The sequence below is a fragment of the Tympanuchus pallidicinctus genome, unplaced genomic scaffold, assembly GCF_026119805.1.
Source record: "Tympanuchus pallidicinctus isolate F22 unplaced genomic scaffold, pur_lepc_1.0 scaffold22, whole genome shotgun sequence".
Lineage (NCBI taxonomy): Eukaryota > Metazoa > Chordata > Aves > Galliformes > Phasianidae > Tympanuchus > Tympanuchus pallidicinctus.
Window position 1 is genome coordinate 9,951,936 of NW_026294739.1, and position 17,827 is coordinate 9,969,762.

At 37.1% G+C, this 17,827-nt stretch overlaps 1 protein-coding gene across 5 annotated transcripts in view; it reads left to right on the forward strand.

The window, feature by feature from the left end:
- The window catches only part of U2SURP (U2 snRNP associated SURP domain containing), a 41,979-nt gene extending 27,403 nt beyond the window's left edge, over positions 1 to 14,576 (forward strand). For all 5 annotated transcript variants that reach the window (XM_052686757.1, XM_052686760.1, XM_052686761.1 and 2 more), the window contains 8 exons: positions 96 to 252; positions 605 to 700; positions 1,285 to 1,351; positions 2,493 to 2,655; positions 9,155 to 9,265; positions 11,475 to 11,593; positions 12,240 to 12,416; positions 13,678 to 14,576. In XM_052686757.1, the coding sequence (XP_052542717.1) occupies positions 96 to 252; positions 605 to 700; positions 1,285 to 1,351; positions 2,493 to 2,655; positions 9,155 to 9,265; positions 11,475 to 11,593; positions 12,240 to 12,416; positions 13,678 to 13,816 (1,029 nt within the window). In that variant the 3' untranslated portion in view covers positions 13,817 to 14,576. The remainder of the gene's footprint in view (positions 1 to 95; positions 253 to 604; positions 701 to 1,284; positions 1,352 to 2,492; positions 2,656 to 9,154; positions 9,266 to 11,474; positions 11,594 to 12,239; positions 12,417 to 13,677) is intronic.
- Positions 14,577 to 17,827: the final 3,251 nt, after the last annotated feature.

A 17,827-nucleotide genomic window follows, 5' to 3' on the forward strand; every position in this document is an offset into this window, starting at 1 on the left:
AAAAGAAATAAGTAATTGGAGAAATAAAGAAAAACAACTTAGATTTATTCTTTGATTTACTCAATCTAGATTTATTTGATACTATCTTCTTTCAGGAAGTACCAGATGATCTTGATGGTGCTCCCATTGAGGAAGAGCTTGATGGTGCTCCATTAGAAGATGTGGATGGAATTCCTATTGATGCTGCTCCTATTGATGATCTGGATGGAGTTCCTATTAAATCATTGGATGATGATCTTGATGGAGTACCTTGTATGAAATATTTCAACTTCACTTGCAATTTAAACCTTCAGTTTTTGATTATGGATGTTGACAATCTTTGTGGCTACCTCTAGTCCCCTCGAACAACCTGGACTCATGTAGTTTAGTAACTGCTTAATTTCAATTAATCATAGGAGGAATTAATTTAAAATTTACTTTAGATTGTAATTTTTTGAGTTACATGATAATAGATGCATCTCAGCTTCCAAATACTTATTTTCTTTGCAATTGATAAAGTGATATAATAAACTTCAGCATTAGCATCAGACTGCTTAGTAAGAATTTTTAAGTTAGAATTTTCGTAGAGCTTAGGAAATGATTTTTCTGGGTCTTTCTCCAACAGTGGATACAGCTGAAGACTCAAAAAAGAATGAGCCTATATTTAAAGTTGCTCCTTCAAAGTGGGAAGCAGTGGATGAATCAGAATTGGAAGCTCAAGGTTAGTTTTCAAAGTATCTGTTGTAAGGCTGTTTTCCTAAGTAAGCTGGCAGCTTGAATTCGCTTACTGATTTAATGATTATTGTCAGCTGCTCTGTTTGAAAATGCTAATATGATTTCTGTAATAACGCCACAGTTTTCAATTGTGTTTTTTTTTTTTTCTTGGTTGTCTTCTGTGAAGGAATTGGTTTATTTTGTTTTTATTTATGTACTTTGGCAGCCTCCCAGCCTTTAAAACTAATTTCTGATTCATTAAGAGTAATTATTAGAAAAATCAGAGTATTTTTCTATATATAGAAGTCTTTTTCCAAATAGGTTTGTGACAGTTAAGATTTTATAAGCTAACAGATACTTCATTGCTTCTGAAAGGTTTACTGACAGTAGATGACATAAGTGGATATCTGTAAGCAAAATATATTCTGATAAGTTGTAATTTGTAATATTTGTGAATTAAGAAGTCTATATTAAGTGTTAGATGCTGTAAGGTTTTTCCATAATGTGATTTTTATTGTACCTACAAATAGGAATTTTCAGATAAAGTGATAACTTTTTCTGTTGTTGAAATTATCTTATTGTGTTTTCTAGCTGTTACCACTTCTAAATGGGAGCTTTTTGATCAACATGAAGAATCTGAGGAGGAAGAAATACCAAAGTAAATATTTGAATTTTTTCTTATCTTTGTCTAGCATTTCCCTTTATTAAGTAGTATTTTTTTCTGAAAGCTAAGGTGCCACCAAAGTTACAGAAACATTTTAAACACATCTGCAATGGCATTTTAACTTGTTCACGTTACTTTTCAGATTGCTTTTGCTTAAAATCTTAGAAATTGAGGGCACTTGAATACATTTTCATCAGTATGAAAAATGATTTATTTTCTACCTTTGAGATTGAATGTATTGATAATCTGTTTATGTTAGATTTTATTACAAGAGCAGAACAAAAGAAATATTGAAAGTAAAAATATAAGAAAATAGAAAGCTGGAATTTTTATTGCAGCATGCTTTTGGCCCCTGTGAACGTGGAAAAATGCACTTTGTGGTAGAGTTGTTAACTGTTATCTTTAAAACGATAATGATTTGTTAACCTATTTAATGTCAAATTGTTAGAACTGGGGTAGTATTTACAGTTTGGTAATCTTGAATGTCAGATTTATTTGAAGGGGTCTAAAATTCTGCCTTCTCTCTGTACACGGAAGAATGAATGATATCCTGATGTGTATGTTTAGATGCTTATAGACTTCCTACCATCTGTTGTTTTTCAGCAGTCTTCTTCATTCTTCAGGCAAATAGAGAGCATCTGTTAGTAGCGCTTTAAACATTTTACTGCCTTCTATGTTGTGCTGAAGCACTCTAGCGGCCAATCTGGGAATATCATTTTGAATATTTGCCGTGGTTGAGGCTTGCTTTCAAAAATAGAGTGTAGGTAGTTTTGTTCTTTAATAGCACTAATTATGTCTGAAAAACATGATTACAGTACTTACAGATTCGACTGAAGTAATAACTTGTCTTGTAACTGAGTTCTGTCTGGGTTTGCTGACTGTAAATTTCAAGAATTCTTGTTTTGTTTATATGAAAAATGTAAATTATCTGAGGAATAAAAGTTAGTGATACAATTAAATGAAAATATAGAAGTATCTGCCTCACAGACTGAGACATTTGTGTAACTGCAGTTTGTTACATTTAGCAGATTTCTAAACTAGTAACTAAATGCAAACTGAGTAGTAGAGATGGTAAATTTTATAACAAATTGTCTTTGGTATGTACAAACCAGTTGATTCTTTGTTTTCTGTAAAGTCAAGAAGAGGAAAGTGAAGATGAGGAAGACACTCAGAGTTCAAAGTCTGAAGAGCAACACATGTATTCCAATCCTATTAAAGAAGAGATGCCTGAGTCCAAGTCATCAGTCAAATATTCAGAAATGAGTGAAGAGAAACGTGCCAAACTCCGGGAGATTGAGGTGGGTGTGTGGTATTTTGTGCCAACCTTCTGTATCTTTACAATTCCCCCGTCCATATCTTCTCTACTTACTGTTGGAAATTATTTTGAAATATTATTTAAATATATTGAAATACGGTTCTGATATACAGGTTTATTTAGTCTGGTGTATTTTTTATAAAGGTTGGTTTACTATTGCCTTGCTTTTATGTTGACTTAAGATAACACAGGAAAAAATTAGTGGTTAAGTCTCATACATTGCCATGCAAATCAGGTTTAAAACTGCATGCTAATTTCCAGCCTTTATTTGGTGTTGAAACCTGTAATGCATTGATACTGCTGTTTTTTGTACCTTCTATTCAGCGATTTAAAATGGTATTAACAGGCTGCTAAGCTGCTGTTGAAGTTACAGTATCTCCACGTGATAGATTATAATTCTGAAGGCGGCAATGAACTGCCTACCTGTTTGTGCTACAGTGTATTGCTTAGCAAATGAGACATTAGCAAACTCCCATAATATTCCTTAAGGGTTTGCAAGCATTAACGTTATAAAATATCACATCCTTTGTTTATTGCAAACACGCTTCCATTTAAAAACTCATTTTATGAAAATTAATGAATGGTAACTAAGAACTTAAAGTGCCTCTTGCTTATCACAGTAATGTGAAAGCTCATAGCATGTGGCCGTTTGAAGTAAGTTGTGAATTACTTGAGAAAAGACAAATGGAAGCTAAACCTCTCTTAACTCAAGGTGGCAGTAGTTTTGTAGGAAATCCATGTTAGGCAAATTGAAGTACAAGCAAAACAAGTTTTCATTTTACTGTAATTATTACAGTAGGTATGGGAAGGGCTCATTCCAAGTAAGGGTATCTTCTTGTAAATGTTAACCTTTATGAACATGTATAAATAATTTTACCTTAGCAATTGTTGAGGTAGATAGTGAAGTGATTTACTCAAAAGTTAGCAATTTTATACTAAGTGTTCATAAATGCATCCTCTGCCTGCAACAGGTTAGGCAGTAAACTTTTGAGTTGTTTGGATTTCTTGCCTTCTATATTACCATAAATCACCAGAAGAGGAGTGTAATTTTTTTCACTTTTGAAACACTTCAGGCACTATGCTGATGTGCTTAAATTCTCAAATTTCTATGTAAATTTATCATTGAGAGATGTGTACTTCCTGTGTTGCTTTAAATTGTTCACGCTGAAAGCTTTCTGCTATGTACTCAATTCCTGCCAAAGAACACATCCATTGCTGAGTTCAAAGACAGGAATTATATTAAAAAAATGAAAATGAAAAGTTCCCCAAACAAACCACAATTGCTGACTTGAACAGATATGCCATCTAATATACTGTTAAAAATGTCATCTAATATCTCTGGTGAAGGCTAATTCTCTAGATGCTTACATGATAATTACCATGGAAGCTGAAACTATTTTTTATGCATAGTTTTGAAATTTTTGCTACACAAATAACAGTTTCTCTTGGCACAGTTATTTACGCTTGTTGGCTGGAGAGGAAGGTGGAGTAACAAAGAAGCTTAAGGAACCTTGGCCCTGTCAGCACAGGCTATATATAGCTGAGATTTCAGGTTATTAACCCTTTGCCTGCATCTATCCTTGTGAAAATAGGCTTCAAGAATTGTTTCAAGTTAATCCTGCATCCTCTCATTGTTCAGGTGTGTACCAGACATTTCTGGCAGACTTAGCCAGAGCAAATCTCCTTAGTTTCAGAAGCTGAAATCACTTGGATACCAGTCTTCAAACCTTCAGAACAGCAGCTGCTTATGTAGTGGCTTTTTTTTTTTTTATACTGTAGATTGTGACTTTCTGTGGTAACTTGTGATCTCAACCTCTCAGTACAGGAGTGCACATTTTGGAAGGTGCAGGAACTTATTTGTGAACAAAATGACAAGGTGATTAATTGCTTTGAAGTTTACAGATCTGTGCTGAAGAAGCACAGTGCAGGCTTCATCTGCAGTAGGAAGCAGATTTTTCATAAATCCAGCCATATCAGTCTTTATCAGGTCAGAACTGGAGGAGGTTCTTTAAGCACTAAAGCACTAAGTTCTGTAGTATGGGAGTGGTGAGGTTCTGAAACAGGCTGCCCAGAGAGGTTGTGAGTGCCCCATTGCTAGAGGTGTTCAAGGCCAGATTGGATGGGGTTCTGGGCAGCCCGGTCTAGTATTTAATGAGGAGGTTGGTGGCCCTGCGTGAGGCGGGGGGGTTGGAGATTCATGATCCTTGAGGTCCCTTCCAAACCTGACCATTCTGTGATTCTGTGAAGGTTCTCCTTTTCAGTAGCCACTGAGACCTCAAAGCAATGTCTGATTTCTTAAGCAGAGGTAGAAGACGAATGGCTTTCAGTCTTCCTGTTCAGACTCTCCACTACAGGAGATGTGGGTAGGATTCTGTCACAGAATTCTGTGTGCTCTGTCAGTAACACCCTGCCCAGTGCATACAGGGATCCTTTTTTCACTAACAAAAGTTGTCATATTGTTGTACGACTTACTTTTCTAACAAGAGGCAAAGAGGTTTTTCCTGTGTGTCATAAAGGAAAACAGTAATTGTCTTTACTTTCTTGAACATAGGAGATTAAAGTTCTTTTAGGTAGAATTTGGTCTCCAGTGGAGAAGGCAGAAGGCAAGAGATGAGATAAGAATAGATTAAACATAATCCACAAGAGAAGATTGCATCTGAGGCCTATTCTGGATTTAAAGGCTCTCTTTCTTTGTTAAGAAACTGAATTTCCATATGGTTTCCATTATTTCTTTCAGTAGATTATGGTACTTCATGTGCAGAATATTCATTTTCTGTATATTTGTTGATCAAGACATAGGATCTATTTGAGGCTTGTTATCATCTCTATAACAATATAACTTGTTAATCTCTGCAGTCTGAGAAGATTTGTGTATATAGCTCATTTGAGGCCACTGCAAAATGTTGGAGATAACATAATAAACATATGAACTCTTTCCAACTTAGTAATAACAGATGAGATAAATTGGCCTTTGCTTGACCAGTAGTTTTGCTATTTGTAGCAGTTTTTCCTTAGATGATGATGACTATCATAATGCTGCAGAGATTCTGGTCTATTTGAAATCTTTGAATCTACTTCTTTTTTTACAGAAGAAAAAAGAGAAGAATTGCTTAGCTCTAAGACATGTGGCATCCTGTGCATGAGACTGAGTATGTCACGGTTCTGTTAGAGTTGAAAAGGTATTTCAGATCCGCACATCAGTACAGCTGTCATCTGTTGTTAATGATAGGATAGCTTCAGAAATCATAGTAGCCACAGTTTGTTGGAAAACACAGGCTTCCAAAGCAATATTTTGCTCTGCATCCTGTGAAGGCTAGGACTTCTTGCATCCTTATCATTGAGTCTCTTTTAAGGAAGAGCAAGTCAGTTAATAAGTAATACCTCTAGACTTCAATACAGTTACACATCAAGAAGGAGGTTCTGTCTTTAATCAATTATCTGGTGACTAGCTTATTGTTAATTGAAGTGGCATACACTAGTATTAAGTTCTTTGAACCTAAGCATTTAAGTTCTGAGGCTTGGTATTGTGTGTGCAATAGCATCTTGTTGAAAAGCATTTTTCCCTGGAAATCACTGTATATGAATTCAATATCAGCAAAAGGTTGGACAGCCAGGAACAGTTGGGGAATGTATTTAAGGGAGGGAGCTGCCCCTGTTTGTCAGAATAAAGAAAGCTGTAGGCTGGTATCAGCCTGCATTTTGCATGAATGGTGGTAGTAAGATGTTACCTTTCCTGTGACTTGGTTATTGGTTATCCAGTGATTAAAACCACACTTGATAGGAAAAGCAGAATCTTTTTAAAACGAGTCTTCCATGCAATTTGAGGAGTGGGAAAAAAATTACAAAGTTAGAACAGACAGGGAAAAAAAAAAAGACTTGTTGTGGAGCTGTTTCTCTTGAACTTGTGTGATGTACTGCCTTAGGCTTAGTGAGAAATGTGATCCTCCATTGGAGGATATGGTAGAGGTAACTCACAAGAACTCCAGTGGCTTTTGTGGGTAAAATGCAAGTAGATAGCAAAGGAAAAGTTTTCCTTTTCCATGTTACTGTGTGTACTACTGACTATAGAGATGGCCTAGATAAAGTTGGCATCTCTGCTCCTAAAATTAAAGGGATTTATAACTTTTACTTCTGTTGCCCAAGAGTAGTTAAGTAAATAATTAAAAAACAAAACATGAGAACATTTCAGTGATAATAACATGTTAGTTAGTTCTTTCTGAATGCAGGTTAAAGGAAGTGAAACGTTTACAACAATCTCGATTAGATACTTAAGCAGATTTAAGCCTGAGTTTTAAGGATCTCTCTCCTGAAGGGATATCTGCAGTTCTATGAGAGGAATGTAAGTACCACACACACTGCATGAAGTGATCAGAAAGAAGAGTATTTGGTTTGCCAAATACCGGCCAGAATGCCAGGAGTGGTGAAGGCCACCAGCAAGCAGCACAAGCTGCTATGCAGCTGCTTACCTCCACTGAAAGGGAATAGCCTATGCCTACCTGGACCCTGGTTGATCTTTCTGTGAGCCCACACAACTTAATAATGCTGGAAAAAAATGGGATTGTGAGGTGGGATTCTGCTGGATTAATGAATTTACATGGTTCATGGAAGGTTTGGCCAACCACTACGGCTGCTGTAAGGAAAGGATGGAGAAGGAACCCTTTGGCTGGAGCACAGGAATATATAGGGCAGGATGGAAAGAATAACCTTCCTGTAGTGAGCCATTGTGATCACCTCAGTGTTTTATAACACGTAGTTTCTTGTTTGCAAGGAGTTGTAGTAGGCCCAACTGACTTGATTATTTTAGGAAGATGCTGTGGTTAGAGGAAATGTATGTGCATTCATAGGGAGATAGGATGGTGTGGAAGAGAGCACTGTTTATGACCCTTAAAATCTAAACACTAAGGTTTCCTGAGACAGTTGTGATCTTTTGCAGAACAAAGTGAGAATTTGACGAAGAGTTGGGTCAGTGATTATTGTATAGGTTTTTCTCCCTTTTTCCCCTCCTTTTTTCCTCTGTAGTCACTTGTTAAGATCTATTTCTTTTTCTTTTTTTGTGTTCCTTTTTCACCCGCATTCTTAGAGAAAGCATTCAAATAGTTCCTCTTGGCACTTCAGGTGTCTTGCTGGCAGTGAGTTCCATGACTTGCATTCAAGACAAATTCCTGGAAGTTCATTATTTTTGTGTCCAAGTTACTTAATGACCTGTTTGGTGGCAGAGACTTCAGAGATGCATAGTTACCCTTGCTGTCTTTTATCTTCCTTTTGGAGATCTCACAGGTGTGCTTTGTCAGATGGGTAATGTGCCCAGCAGTCATCTTTCTGTTTCCTGTTGTGATGGTGACGCTTTCCTTGCAGGCTTGTTTGTGCAAGGTTGTAGTCCTCACTAATTATGCTTAGAACAAATTTTAGCACGTTTCATTTGCATATGTTCACTGTGCTCTTGTTAGTACCCTAGAATGCTGGGCTTTGTAAACCCTTACGTGGTACATCCTAATGCTGTCCTGTGATGCATGAGGTATAAGCCTTTTTAAATCCTTTTTTTTCCTCAAAATGAAGCCACAAATGCAGGAAAAAATGTTCTCTTGTGTATATTGCTATGCAGGATCAGCAATAAAGCAGGAAATACTTGGAAGTCAGTGTAAGCATTTGGAAAAGGGTTGAGAAGTACAAAGTGACTTATTGCCAAGTTCCTCCTCACACCTCAAATGACACCTCCCCTGTCCAAAAGAATTGGAAGATTGTGATAGGCCATGTCAGCTGTGAAATCAAAGTTAGAATCAAGAATGGACAAGTAATAAGGAATGTGAGCAAAGTTTTAGGTTGTGAATCAAGTTGGAGAAAGGGTTGGTATATGTAGACCAAAAAATCCCCCTGGAATTCTGACAGTTGGTTAACTTTGTGACTGAGGTGGGGATGTTACGGAAATAAATGTAGAGTTACGCTTCACAGCACTGAGCTTTGATACTGAACTTGGTAGCACGTGGAAGAGTATTATGTCAGTAAAACCACCTCTCTCCAAATCAGCTGCTCAGTGCAGGCAGCCCTGAAGAGGAGATTCGATTAATGTCCTGTGTCATTCATCTGATTTTAATTGAGCGTTAAATGGAGGAAAGGCAGTTTTTGAAGAAAAATGTCTAGTAGACAGATGTTGAAACAATATATTAAAGAATGCAGTAAATGGTCTCATTTTGAAAGAAAAAGACAAGAAATACGAAGGTGCAATGTTCTAATGAAAAACAGAATTAATGAATGACCAAAAATTCCCTTTAGTTCCTGATGTGTCTGTAAACAACTGCAGGTGTCTGCGGACAAGTATGCGGTTTTGTTGCTTTGTTCTAACTAAAGTTAGCATTTTGTGCTCAAACTTGTATGGAAAGTATGAGCAATGTGTTAAAAATGACAGGAATTTCATTTTCAGTGACACGCGTAAGTGGATGACAATAATAAGCCCTGTCACCTAATGGTCAGTATTATTTTCACAGCTTAAGGTGATGAAGTTTCAGGATGAGTTAGAATCTGGGAAGCGACCTAAGAAACCAGGCCAGAGTTTTCAGGAACAGGTTGAACACTACAGAGACAAGCTGCTCCAGAGGGTAAGAACTGTTCTTTGTTTGGCTCTGATTCTGTGATAGGTGTTTATTGAATTTTATCAAATGTAAGGTGACAGTAAGTATAATGACAAATAGTTCTTGTGGAAATTGTGCTGTAATGTTGAACTGCACACTGAAATCCAAGTGCTGTTTCTGCACAGTAGATATCATCTCTTTTTAGAAATCAAAATAAATGTAGTGTTTCACACTGTGTAGATAAGTGTGGTGGGAATTGATTGTGACCATGAAGAGGTTGCTTCTGAATCGGCTCTGTAAAGTGAACTGTTAGGTGAGGGAGGTGGCAGGGAGAGCAGCCCACTGAAGATGTTCATCACTTCAGTTTTGGTTTTTTTGTAATTGACCAATTGTGCTAGAGGCTTCTGAAGGAAGAGAAGGAACAGTATAAAGCAGGAAATGCACTTCTGATTCTCCACTGTCTAAGACTCTTCTGGATGATTCCAGCTAATGCTGTCACCCAAAAGTGAATATTTTTGTTCCGTTACTATTTTTAATAGTTGTGTCTGGACTATGAAGTCAGATCAACTTTAAAAGCTAGCATTGTCTGTGTGAATAAAGAAAATAACCTGTTTGGACATTGTGTTTAGCGAGAGAGAGTAAGTGGTGGTTGCTTCTGTAATGTTCTTTCAGTCTGACAGAGCAGTGATGACATTAGAGATGCACGTGCATCTCTTGGAAGCTAAATACAAATGCTGCACTTCACAGCAAGTGTTTGTCACGTATTCTTTGGGTTATTCAGTGCTCAATATCTGCCTAATTCACGAAAGTAATTTTTTGCAGTATCTTGAAAAAAGACTTACAGAAAACAAAGCTGATCCTGGAACAGATTTATGTGTTTGGAAGTTGATGATAGCAACAATCACCCCCCACAATTTGTAATTATAATAATAATCATAACTTTATTAGATACTTTTGTGTTGGATTAGGTTATTTAGTAATTATTTCACTTTACTGTTTTTGCCTTCAGTGATGATACTTAGTTAAAAAGTACTTTATGATATTGTAACAGATATTCTTTAAATTATTAACCCCACTGTTAATGGGGAATAAATCCCTCTTTTGCCTTTTTTGCTTTAGCTCTATTATAAAATGAGTTTTTCTAGTAAAATAACAGTGGTTTTGGTTATATTTCCCACAGACTTGGTAGTTCTCCTGTCTAACTTGCTACAGAATGAGCTTTTGATGAGTGAAATTTCTAGTCGTGTTTAATATTTTTTAACAGAGAGGTAATTAGGACTGCTTAAAATACTGTTTATTCATATTCATTAAGGTAATTGGTTATGCTACCAAATGCGCATCTCGAGCCCACTGAATTTTAGTCCAAGAACAGCTTGTAATGGTCAGTATGATATGGGCATTTAAAAGTGTTAATAATAGTGTAAAGAAAGCATGAGATGAGATGAAGTGTGGTTGTTCAGCAATTTCCTGCAGTTGTATTATCCACCTTCCTCCCCTCTGCTTTTTTCCTTTCTTTCTCTTGAGCGAAATTACAACCTTTTTGGTGTTCCATTCCATTCAGGGTATGCAGTGAATATCTGCCTGTTATCTGTCAAGGAAGGATTTTTTTTCTATGTTAGACTGAGAGAAGTACACTTCTTCACCTCTCTATTCAGACTTGCTGACGTTCTAGCTTTATTTTTGTATAACTAATTTTCTAACATTTTGATAGACGCACGAGCTGTGCCTAGAGAGTAAGTTGCCTTTCAACTCATCAATTATCAAATCAAATATTGACTGTAGTTTTTTTACTGTGATTAAGAGTGGAAGTTACAGAAGAACTGGACTGCTGTTTTTGTAGTTGTCTCAGTTTTCTGTTTGGAATCACGAAGCTCGATAAATAAGCTTGAGTAGAAAGAGGTTCCTCGTATTCATTGCATGTGTATTTTGACTTAAGAAATGTATTATAGCCATATTTTTTCCCTGAAACTTGTAAAATTGGAGAGTATTCGTTTCTAATGATATAGTCAGATATACTCCCTCACATTGGGAGCCATCATCTTTTGTGTCTTTTGCAGTGCTTGTGTTACAGTAAATATTTCTGTCAGAAGCAATAGTAAAGGTGTGGAGTGTGGGTATGATGTGACTGAGTTTCTTCCCAGATTCAGTGCTTTTATGGTGTTTAGGATTAATTCTTTATTATCCCTACTTCAAAGTTGTACCTCATCTGAAATAATGAATTCTTCTAATCATTCAGGAAAAAGAAAAGGAGTTGGAAAGAGAACGAGAAAGGGACAAGAAGGACAAAGAAAAATCTGATTCTAGGTCTAAAGATAAGAAGGAAAAGGAGGAATGTACACCAACAAGAAAAGAGAGGTATGACTTCCCTTGGATTGAGTTTGCTAGTAGGAAAATCCAGTCCTCACAGTTAGTATCTTTGCTTACAACAGCAACCCTGAAATTGTTGCATCACAAAACATGTTTTTTTTCACTTGGGATATGAAGTTTTCAGCCACGTTTTAAAGGAATTGGTATTTTTCCCATCTCCCAAGTGACTTGCCCTTTTGAGTAGAGCCCTCTTTCTGATTATTGAGGAAGCATGATAACGAAATGACCAACTGAAAGCGATATATATTTAACTCTGCTTTATATCAGTAAATTGGCTGCTTCAGAAAACGGTAATGAATAAATTTGTGAATGTTTAATTATTATTTGTCTTGTGAAATTTCTTCAAAGTAGCAAGGCTAGAGTATTTGGTTCTATAGTGTTCTAAGATTTGTATAGCCAGATCTTCTGTAATATTATGCGTTGTGGTGAAGTGCCTTGCTTTTCAAGAATATGCAGCAGAATGCTTTTATGCTGTGTAAACGAAGATGAGTCATGGGTCTTAATTTTTTTCCAGCCAGTTACTTTAGAGTGTCTAATGTTACATGGGCCAAAGAAAGGGAATCTATTTTCTTCATACACATTTTTACTTCTGTGTAGGTGTGTAATATGTAACAAACGCGTTTTCTTTCCAAAGGAAAAGACGGCACAGTGCTTCCCCCAGCCCGTCTCGCAGCAGTGGCAGTAGAAGAGCAAAATCCCCATCCCCAAAATCGGAGCGCTCAGAGCGCTCTGAACGGTCCCACAAAGAGAGTTCCCGTTCTCGGTCATCACACAAAGACTCTCCAAGAGATGTCAGTAAAAAAGGCAAAAGGTAAGCTGGCTTTTGTTCTGTTTCAGTTTGTGTGAAAGCTAGATATGTAGCTCTTAGGATTTTTATCTAAGCACACTGGAAACACACAATTTTTTTTTCCTAATGGAATAAACAAACTGCTTGTTGCTGGTTAATGTCTTTGGATGCTTTGTGTCTGAAATGTGTGTGTCCTTCAGCCTTAATATCTCAAGACTGTTCACTTCTGTGTTCTTGTTTACCTGCTTACTGATGTTACCTAAAATCAACCTGCTCTTTGATCAGTTTTTCCTTTTCATAGTGCAGTCTTGTGTAGCCCATAGAATTGTAGTTCTTACAATGTGCATGCTATGTTTCACTGATGATTCTGTACGTGAAGCTCCTCTCTCACATTTTTTCTATGAATAAAATTGTGATTAGATGTGTGTTATGGGTTATTGTTCATAAGAGTACATATTGTCTGATTTCCAGACTGGTGCAGATATTAGCCACTAGCTAATGTTAAGGCTACAATGAGATCTTATTATTGGTGCTTTTGCTGCTTTAAGTATTTTGGTGGTTGTTTCTGTCTTAATTCAGCCACATTTTTTAGAGCTCTAGAGTATCTTATTGCGCAAACATGCTGAGGAGAAATTCCTGTGATGCCCTTGAGAAAAATCGTAGAGCATTTTTACACTAATCAGATTCTTTTATTAGAAGTAAGCAATTCAATTAGAATTAGGTATTTGAGATTTATTTTTCATTAGAGTTAATATGATGGCAGTTCAGTTTAGATTATAGGAGATTAATATATAAGGTTATATGAAATGCATTACTGAGGTATGGATTACATGATGGTGTCCATTCTGCTTCTCTCGGGTTACAACACGAGCTGAACAGAAATCAGAAGGATTTCAGCATAACACAGTTCAATATAATCTTTCACTTCTGAGATCATCCGTGTGGATATTGACTGCCAGAAACACAAGAGCCAAGTTTACTAAGGCAGTTGTGGAAGGCTGTAAATTGCATATTTTGATTTAAGAAGGACATGATTTGATGTAATTTATTCTTCTGGTTTCTGAGTAGTGAAAGGCAAAATACGTCTAAAACATTAAAATGCAGAAATGACCTTTTCCTTTAAAAACAAGGTACGGTTCCGTCACTTCCCTTCAACATCGGAAAAAGATGGTAGTTAGATTATCTCAAAACAGAAATGGCAAGTAACCATAAAGTTGATGTTGCCCGTTAGCCTTGAACATAAAAACTTCATCTTTGTAAGATTTTTATTTTTATTTTTTTGCAGGTCACCATCTGGTTCCAGGACACCCAAAAGATCAAGAAGATCACGGTCGAGGTCCCCTAAAAAGTCAGGGAAAAAATCCAGGTCTCAGTCCCGTTCTCCTCACAGATCTCACAAGAAGTCAAAGAAAAGCAAACACTGACAATGTTGATATTTTTTATGATGCTGTCACTTACTGGAAATGCAGTTTTGTTTTTGTGCCTGAACAGTCTGTTTAAAAAAAAAAAAGGAAAAAGAAAAAAAAAACAAGGAAAGAAAAGGAAAAAAACCAACAAAAAAGCATTCCTGATTTTTTTTTTGTGAATGCACGTGTATACTCATGAGTATCTGCATCTGTAGACCCGTCATTGTTTTATATTGTACAAAATATCTTCCTTGTGACTATTTCCCAAATGAAACATTTTTGTGTTTAGAAGTTTCATCAGATGTGTGTAACTGATCTGCTGGCAGTAGTGATATTTTGTTTTAGAATGTTGTGACATAGCAGAAATAACTCCAATGTTCCCCCTCTTTTGTAGCTTTGACAATTTGAATTAGATTTCAAATAAAATCTGAACAGAAAATGAAGATGTTGTTTTCTTGCCCCACTGGGGATGCAGATTTATAATGAAATTCGTAGTTTGTGTGGAAGTACTGTGCATTTCAGGCATACTATGGTGCATAGGTTTTTGGTACAGTAATAGCTGTTCCTGTTTCCTCTAGCTTGACTATCCAGATAAAAGCACCTTTTGAATCCAGTGGTTGGATTCTCCTTTCTGCCATGATATTTTACTGTAAGAGCAGTTGAGCAGTCTGGTCCCAAACATGAGCAGCTTTGCAAGTAGATCTTTTGCTTGGTATTTTGCTGTTTTAATCCCAGGCAGTATTTTTTCAAGCAGAGCAATGTGGTTGTTCATTTTTTTATTTTTTTTTTTTTAATTAAAAAAAAAAAAAAATACTGCAGAGATGCATCGTGTGTATGTGTATCATATAATATGGTATATCAGCAAGTTATATTTTCACATTAATGGGGATCAGTGGAAGGATAGCAAGCCTGAGGCTCTGACTTACTCCTGTAGTATAGGTACAGTAATATCAGCTTGCAGTTAAAAATGAAAAATGATTTTTACTCTGAATGTACAACTTTTTTTTTTACATTGTTTTTGTGGAATTTATTCTTTTTCCAGAAATTCTACAAAATAAGAAAAAAGTCCAAGCAAGTATTTTTAATTACTTCGTTTTTTATGTTATTTGGAATCGAGAGGCTGTCTGACTTTTGAATTTCCCCTCTCCAAACCTGTTCAGCATTGCTTCACCTTGGTCTCTTTCATGCAGCCTTTGGGGGGGGAGGAAGGGATGTGGGAATGGGACGGGCACGAGAAAGGGGGAGGGTTCCGTGTTCATACTTGAAGGTATGGGCAGATTGTAATAAAAGCATAATGCTAAAGGGATGTGGCCTCCTGTGAACTCTTTCTAAAAGTCAACAGCTGCACTTAATATAGGCACAGAGTGTTGATGATGCCTGCTATTGTATCTCTGGATTTGGAGGTTTTATGTTTATTAGAATTTTGTAAATGTGATGGGGAAAATATTTGTTGTGTATGTATGTAGCCTTGGAGGCAGCACTTCCAGAAACAGGATCTAAAAAATCTTCTGAAAAATGTACAAATTGCATTTGGAACGAATATGTATTTTTCTCCATTTTTTTCCTGCGTGGGAACTTTGTTACAGGGTTATATAAATTCTTTTCAATGTAAGAACCAAGTGAAAAATAACTGAAAACTTTGCTAATGAGAACTGAGAGATGATCTATAATACTGGAAGCACGGAGAATGCATGTGTACTGTAAAGGGTTTCTTACAAGGAGTGTTGGACAGATGCCTAAATAATGAGAAGAATGCAGCTTTTTGTATAACATTATAAGAATTTGTTCTAGAAATAGGCAGCTTATTTTTCTTGCATTTTTCTTTCTGTAACATAACATTTCAGATGTACAGGTTCTGGCAGCTGAACTATTGTGAACTAAGGTTTTTTTTTCCTCTAAAATACATTTTCTTCAGACCTAGCACAGAGTGGAACAAATTTTCTAGAGCAAAAAAATAAGTACTAAAGTCAGGTTAATTTCAGATCTGATTGACTTCTTTAAAGCTATTGTTTTCATCTTGGAGCTGGTTGTAAATGGAGAAGTGATAAATGGTAGCGTGCTGAGGGTAGAAAATCACTCAGTGTATAGGTTTCAAAAATTAGTTTTGATTTCAGCTTTTGCAGCATTTTCATCAGTGATTATAAAAGGTTGAAACCGAGGCACTGCAGAGCTACAGGAGCACACCTGTTAGGCTGTTTTGTAGCAGCTTTATTATACCTTTTATCAGTATCTTTGTTGTCTAAATGCTGTCTGTGTTACCATTTATTACCTCTTGCTCTTTGCTTCATATCCCTGACTTCAGAAAAGCTGTTTTCTTGCTTAGAGCAATTAAGAATCTGAATGTGTGGTGGTTGGGGTTTTTTTTGCTGGCTTTTAGTTTAGTTCCTACCCCCGCACTCAACAAAAGGTTGAACACCTTTTGGTCCTGTCTACTCTTCCTTTTCTTCCATGGTCTTGTAAGTAGTTTTGTTCATACCCTGGCTTTTCTGCAGAGAAGGGGGATGCAGCACACCATGCTGTGTCTGGGCCGGTGGCTGTGTGCTGCTACTGCAGACTTGTTTGACTGATGTTCTGCGCCGCTTTGGACTGAAGTGGTGAAAAAGCCTCTGCTTTACATAGGGTGGGCATCTTTTAGTTTTGATCTGGGATTCAGAAAGTAGGGTTGGCATGAAGCCTTGTGGAAAAGCTCCAGACAAGGGTGATGTGATCCAGTGTTTTCAAATGTTATTTCTGATTCTACATGGGGACAGCCCATTATCTTTGAACACTCCATATTCAGTGAGTATCCAACCCTTTGCTTCGGGAGGGAGAGGAGCCATGAGTGGATAAGGAATTTCTTGTCTCCTCCCACCCCTGGTATCAAAGAGAAATGTTCATGCTTGTGTGATGAGGTTTTTCCAAAGCACAGAAACCAATGCAGCTTGCTGCCGCTGCGTTGTGGTGTGGCTGAGCAGTGCTCTGCAGCCTGAAATACCAGCTCTTGGGGCTCAGCTCAGCTGGGGTTCTGAGGGAGGTGGGCTCACCTTATAAACTGAGTGTGTGTTAGTCCCAGGTAGGGCCTAGCGGCTGTCCTGCTGACAGACTTAGATGAAGCCTACCTTGAGATGACATTGAATATTATGGAGCATTTTGGTACTTGTGCAAACTTGTTCTAGGCACAGAGCTTCAATTCATCTTTTTTTTTGTATTTTTTAAATTTAATTCTGAACCATTCTTCTCGTGTGAACCTTTGTACGAATTGCACCCACACTTGGAGTGAGGGAGCCCCACCTCTGGAGAAAAACTGCTTGGCTGTGTACAGTCTGTGTACAGTCTCCTGGTTCACATGTTTTCCGTATCGTTATACAGAAGCGTTCACAATTAGCTTCTTTTGAAACCCTGTGACTTCCTTTGACTCCCCTGCACAGCAGCTGCATTTACCCTTTGCAGTATAGTTCTTGAGGAAGAGCTGATTTCTGAAAGTTGAGGTTCATATGTAGGCACTGGATGCTGTGCAAGTATTTTGCTTCCCCCTTGGAGGCTCTGAATTGTGAGAATAAAGCGTTTGTCACCAAGGCTGACAAGTAATGTTTTCCAGAGCGTGTGCTTAGAGCTGCAACTACCCAAATTCTTTATTAGTGCATCAGTCCCAGTGAAAAAAAAGCAGTAATTTGAAGAGGTTACGCCCAAGCTCGATCATGATTGATTTTATTATTTTTTAGTTTTTGGAACAAACCAGACCCTCAAAATGCTCTTCTCTCCCCATGCCTTAAGCTGTGAGGATACATACTGGCATGCATACCCTCTTCTCCACTGCATGTACTTTTTAAAAAATAGTTTGTTTCTATGAAGAAAGACTTGAGCTGCCTCAAAGACATGTACTGGTAGTTGACTCCAGGCCCCAGCACTGAGATAGTTTTCAGTTTGTACAGGTTTTATTCAAAGTGTTTTCAAGGCAGAAGCTGGAACTGTGAAAATTGTACTGGAACTCTAATTCAGCATGAATAATACTTGACATTTCTGAGCATAGAGTGCTCAAAACTTCTTGGG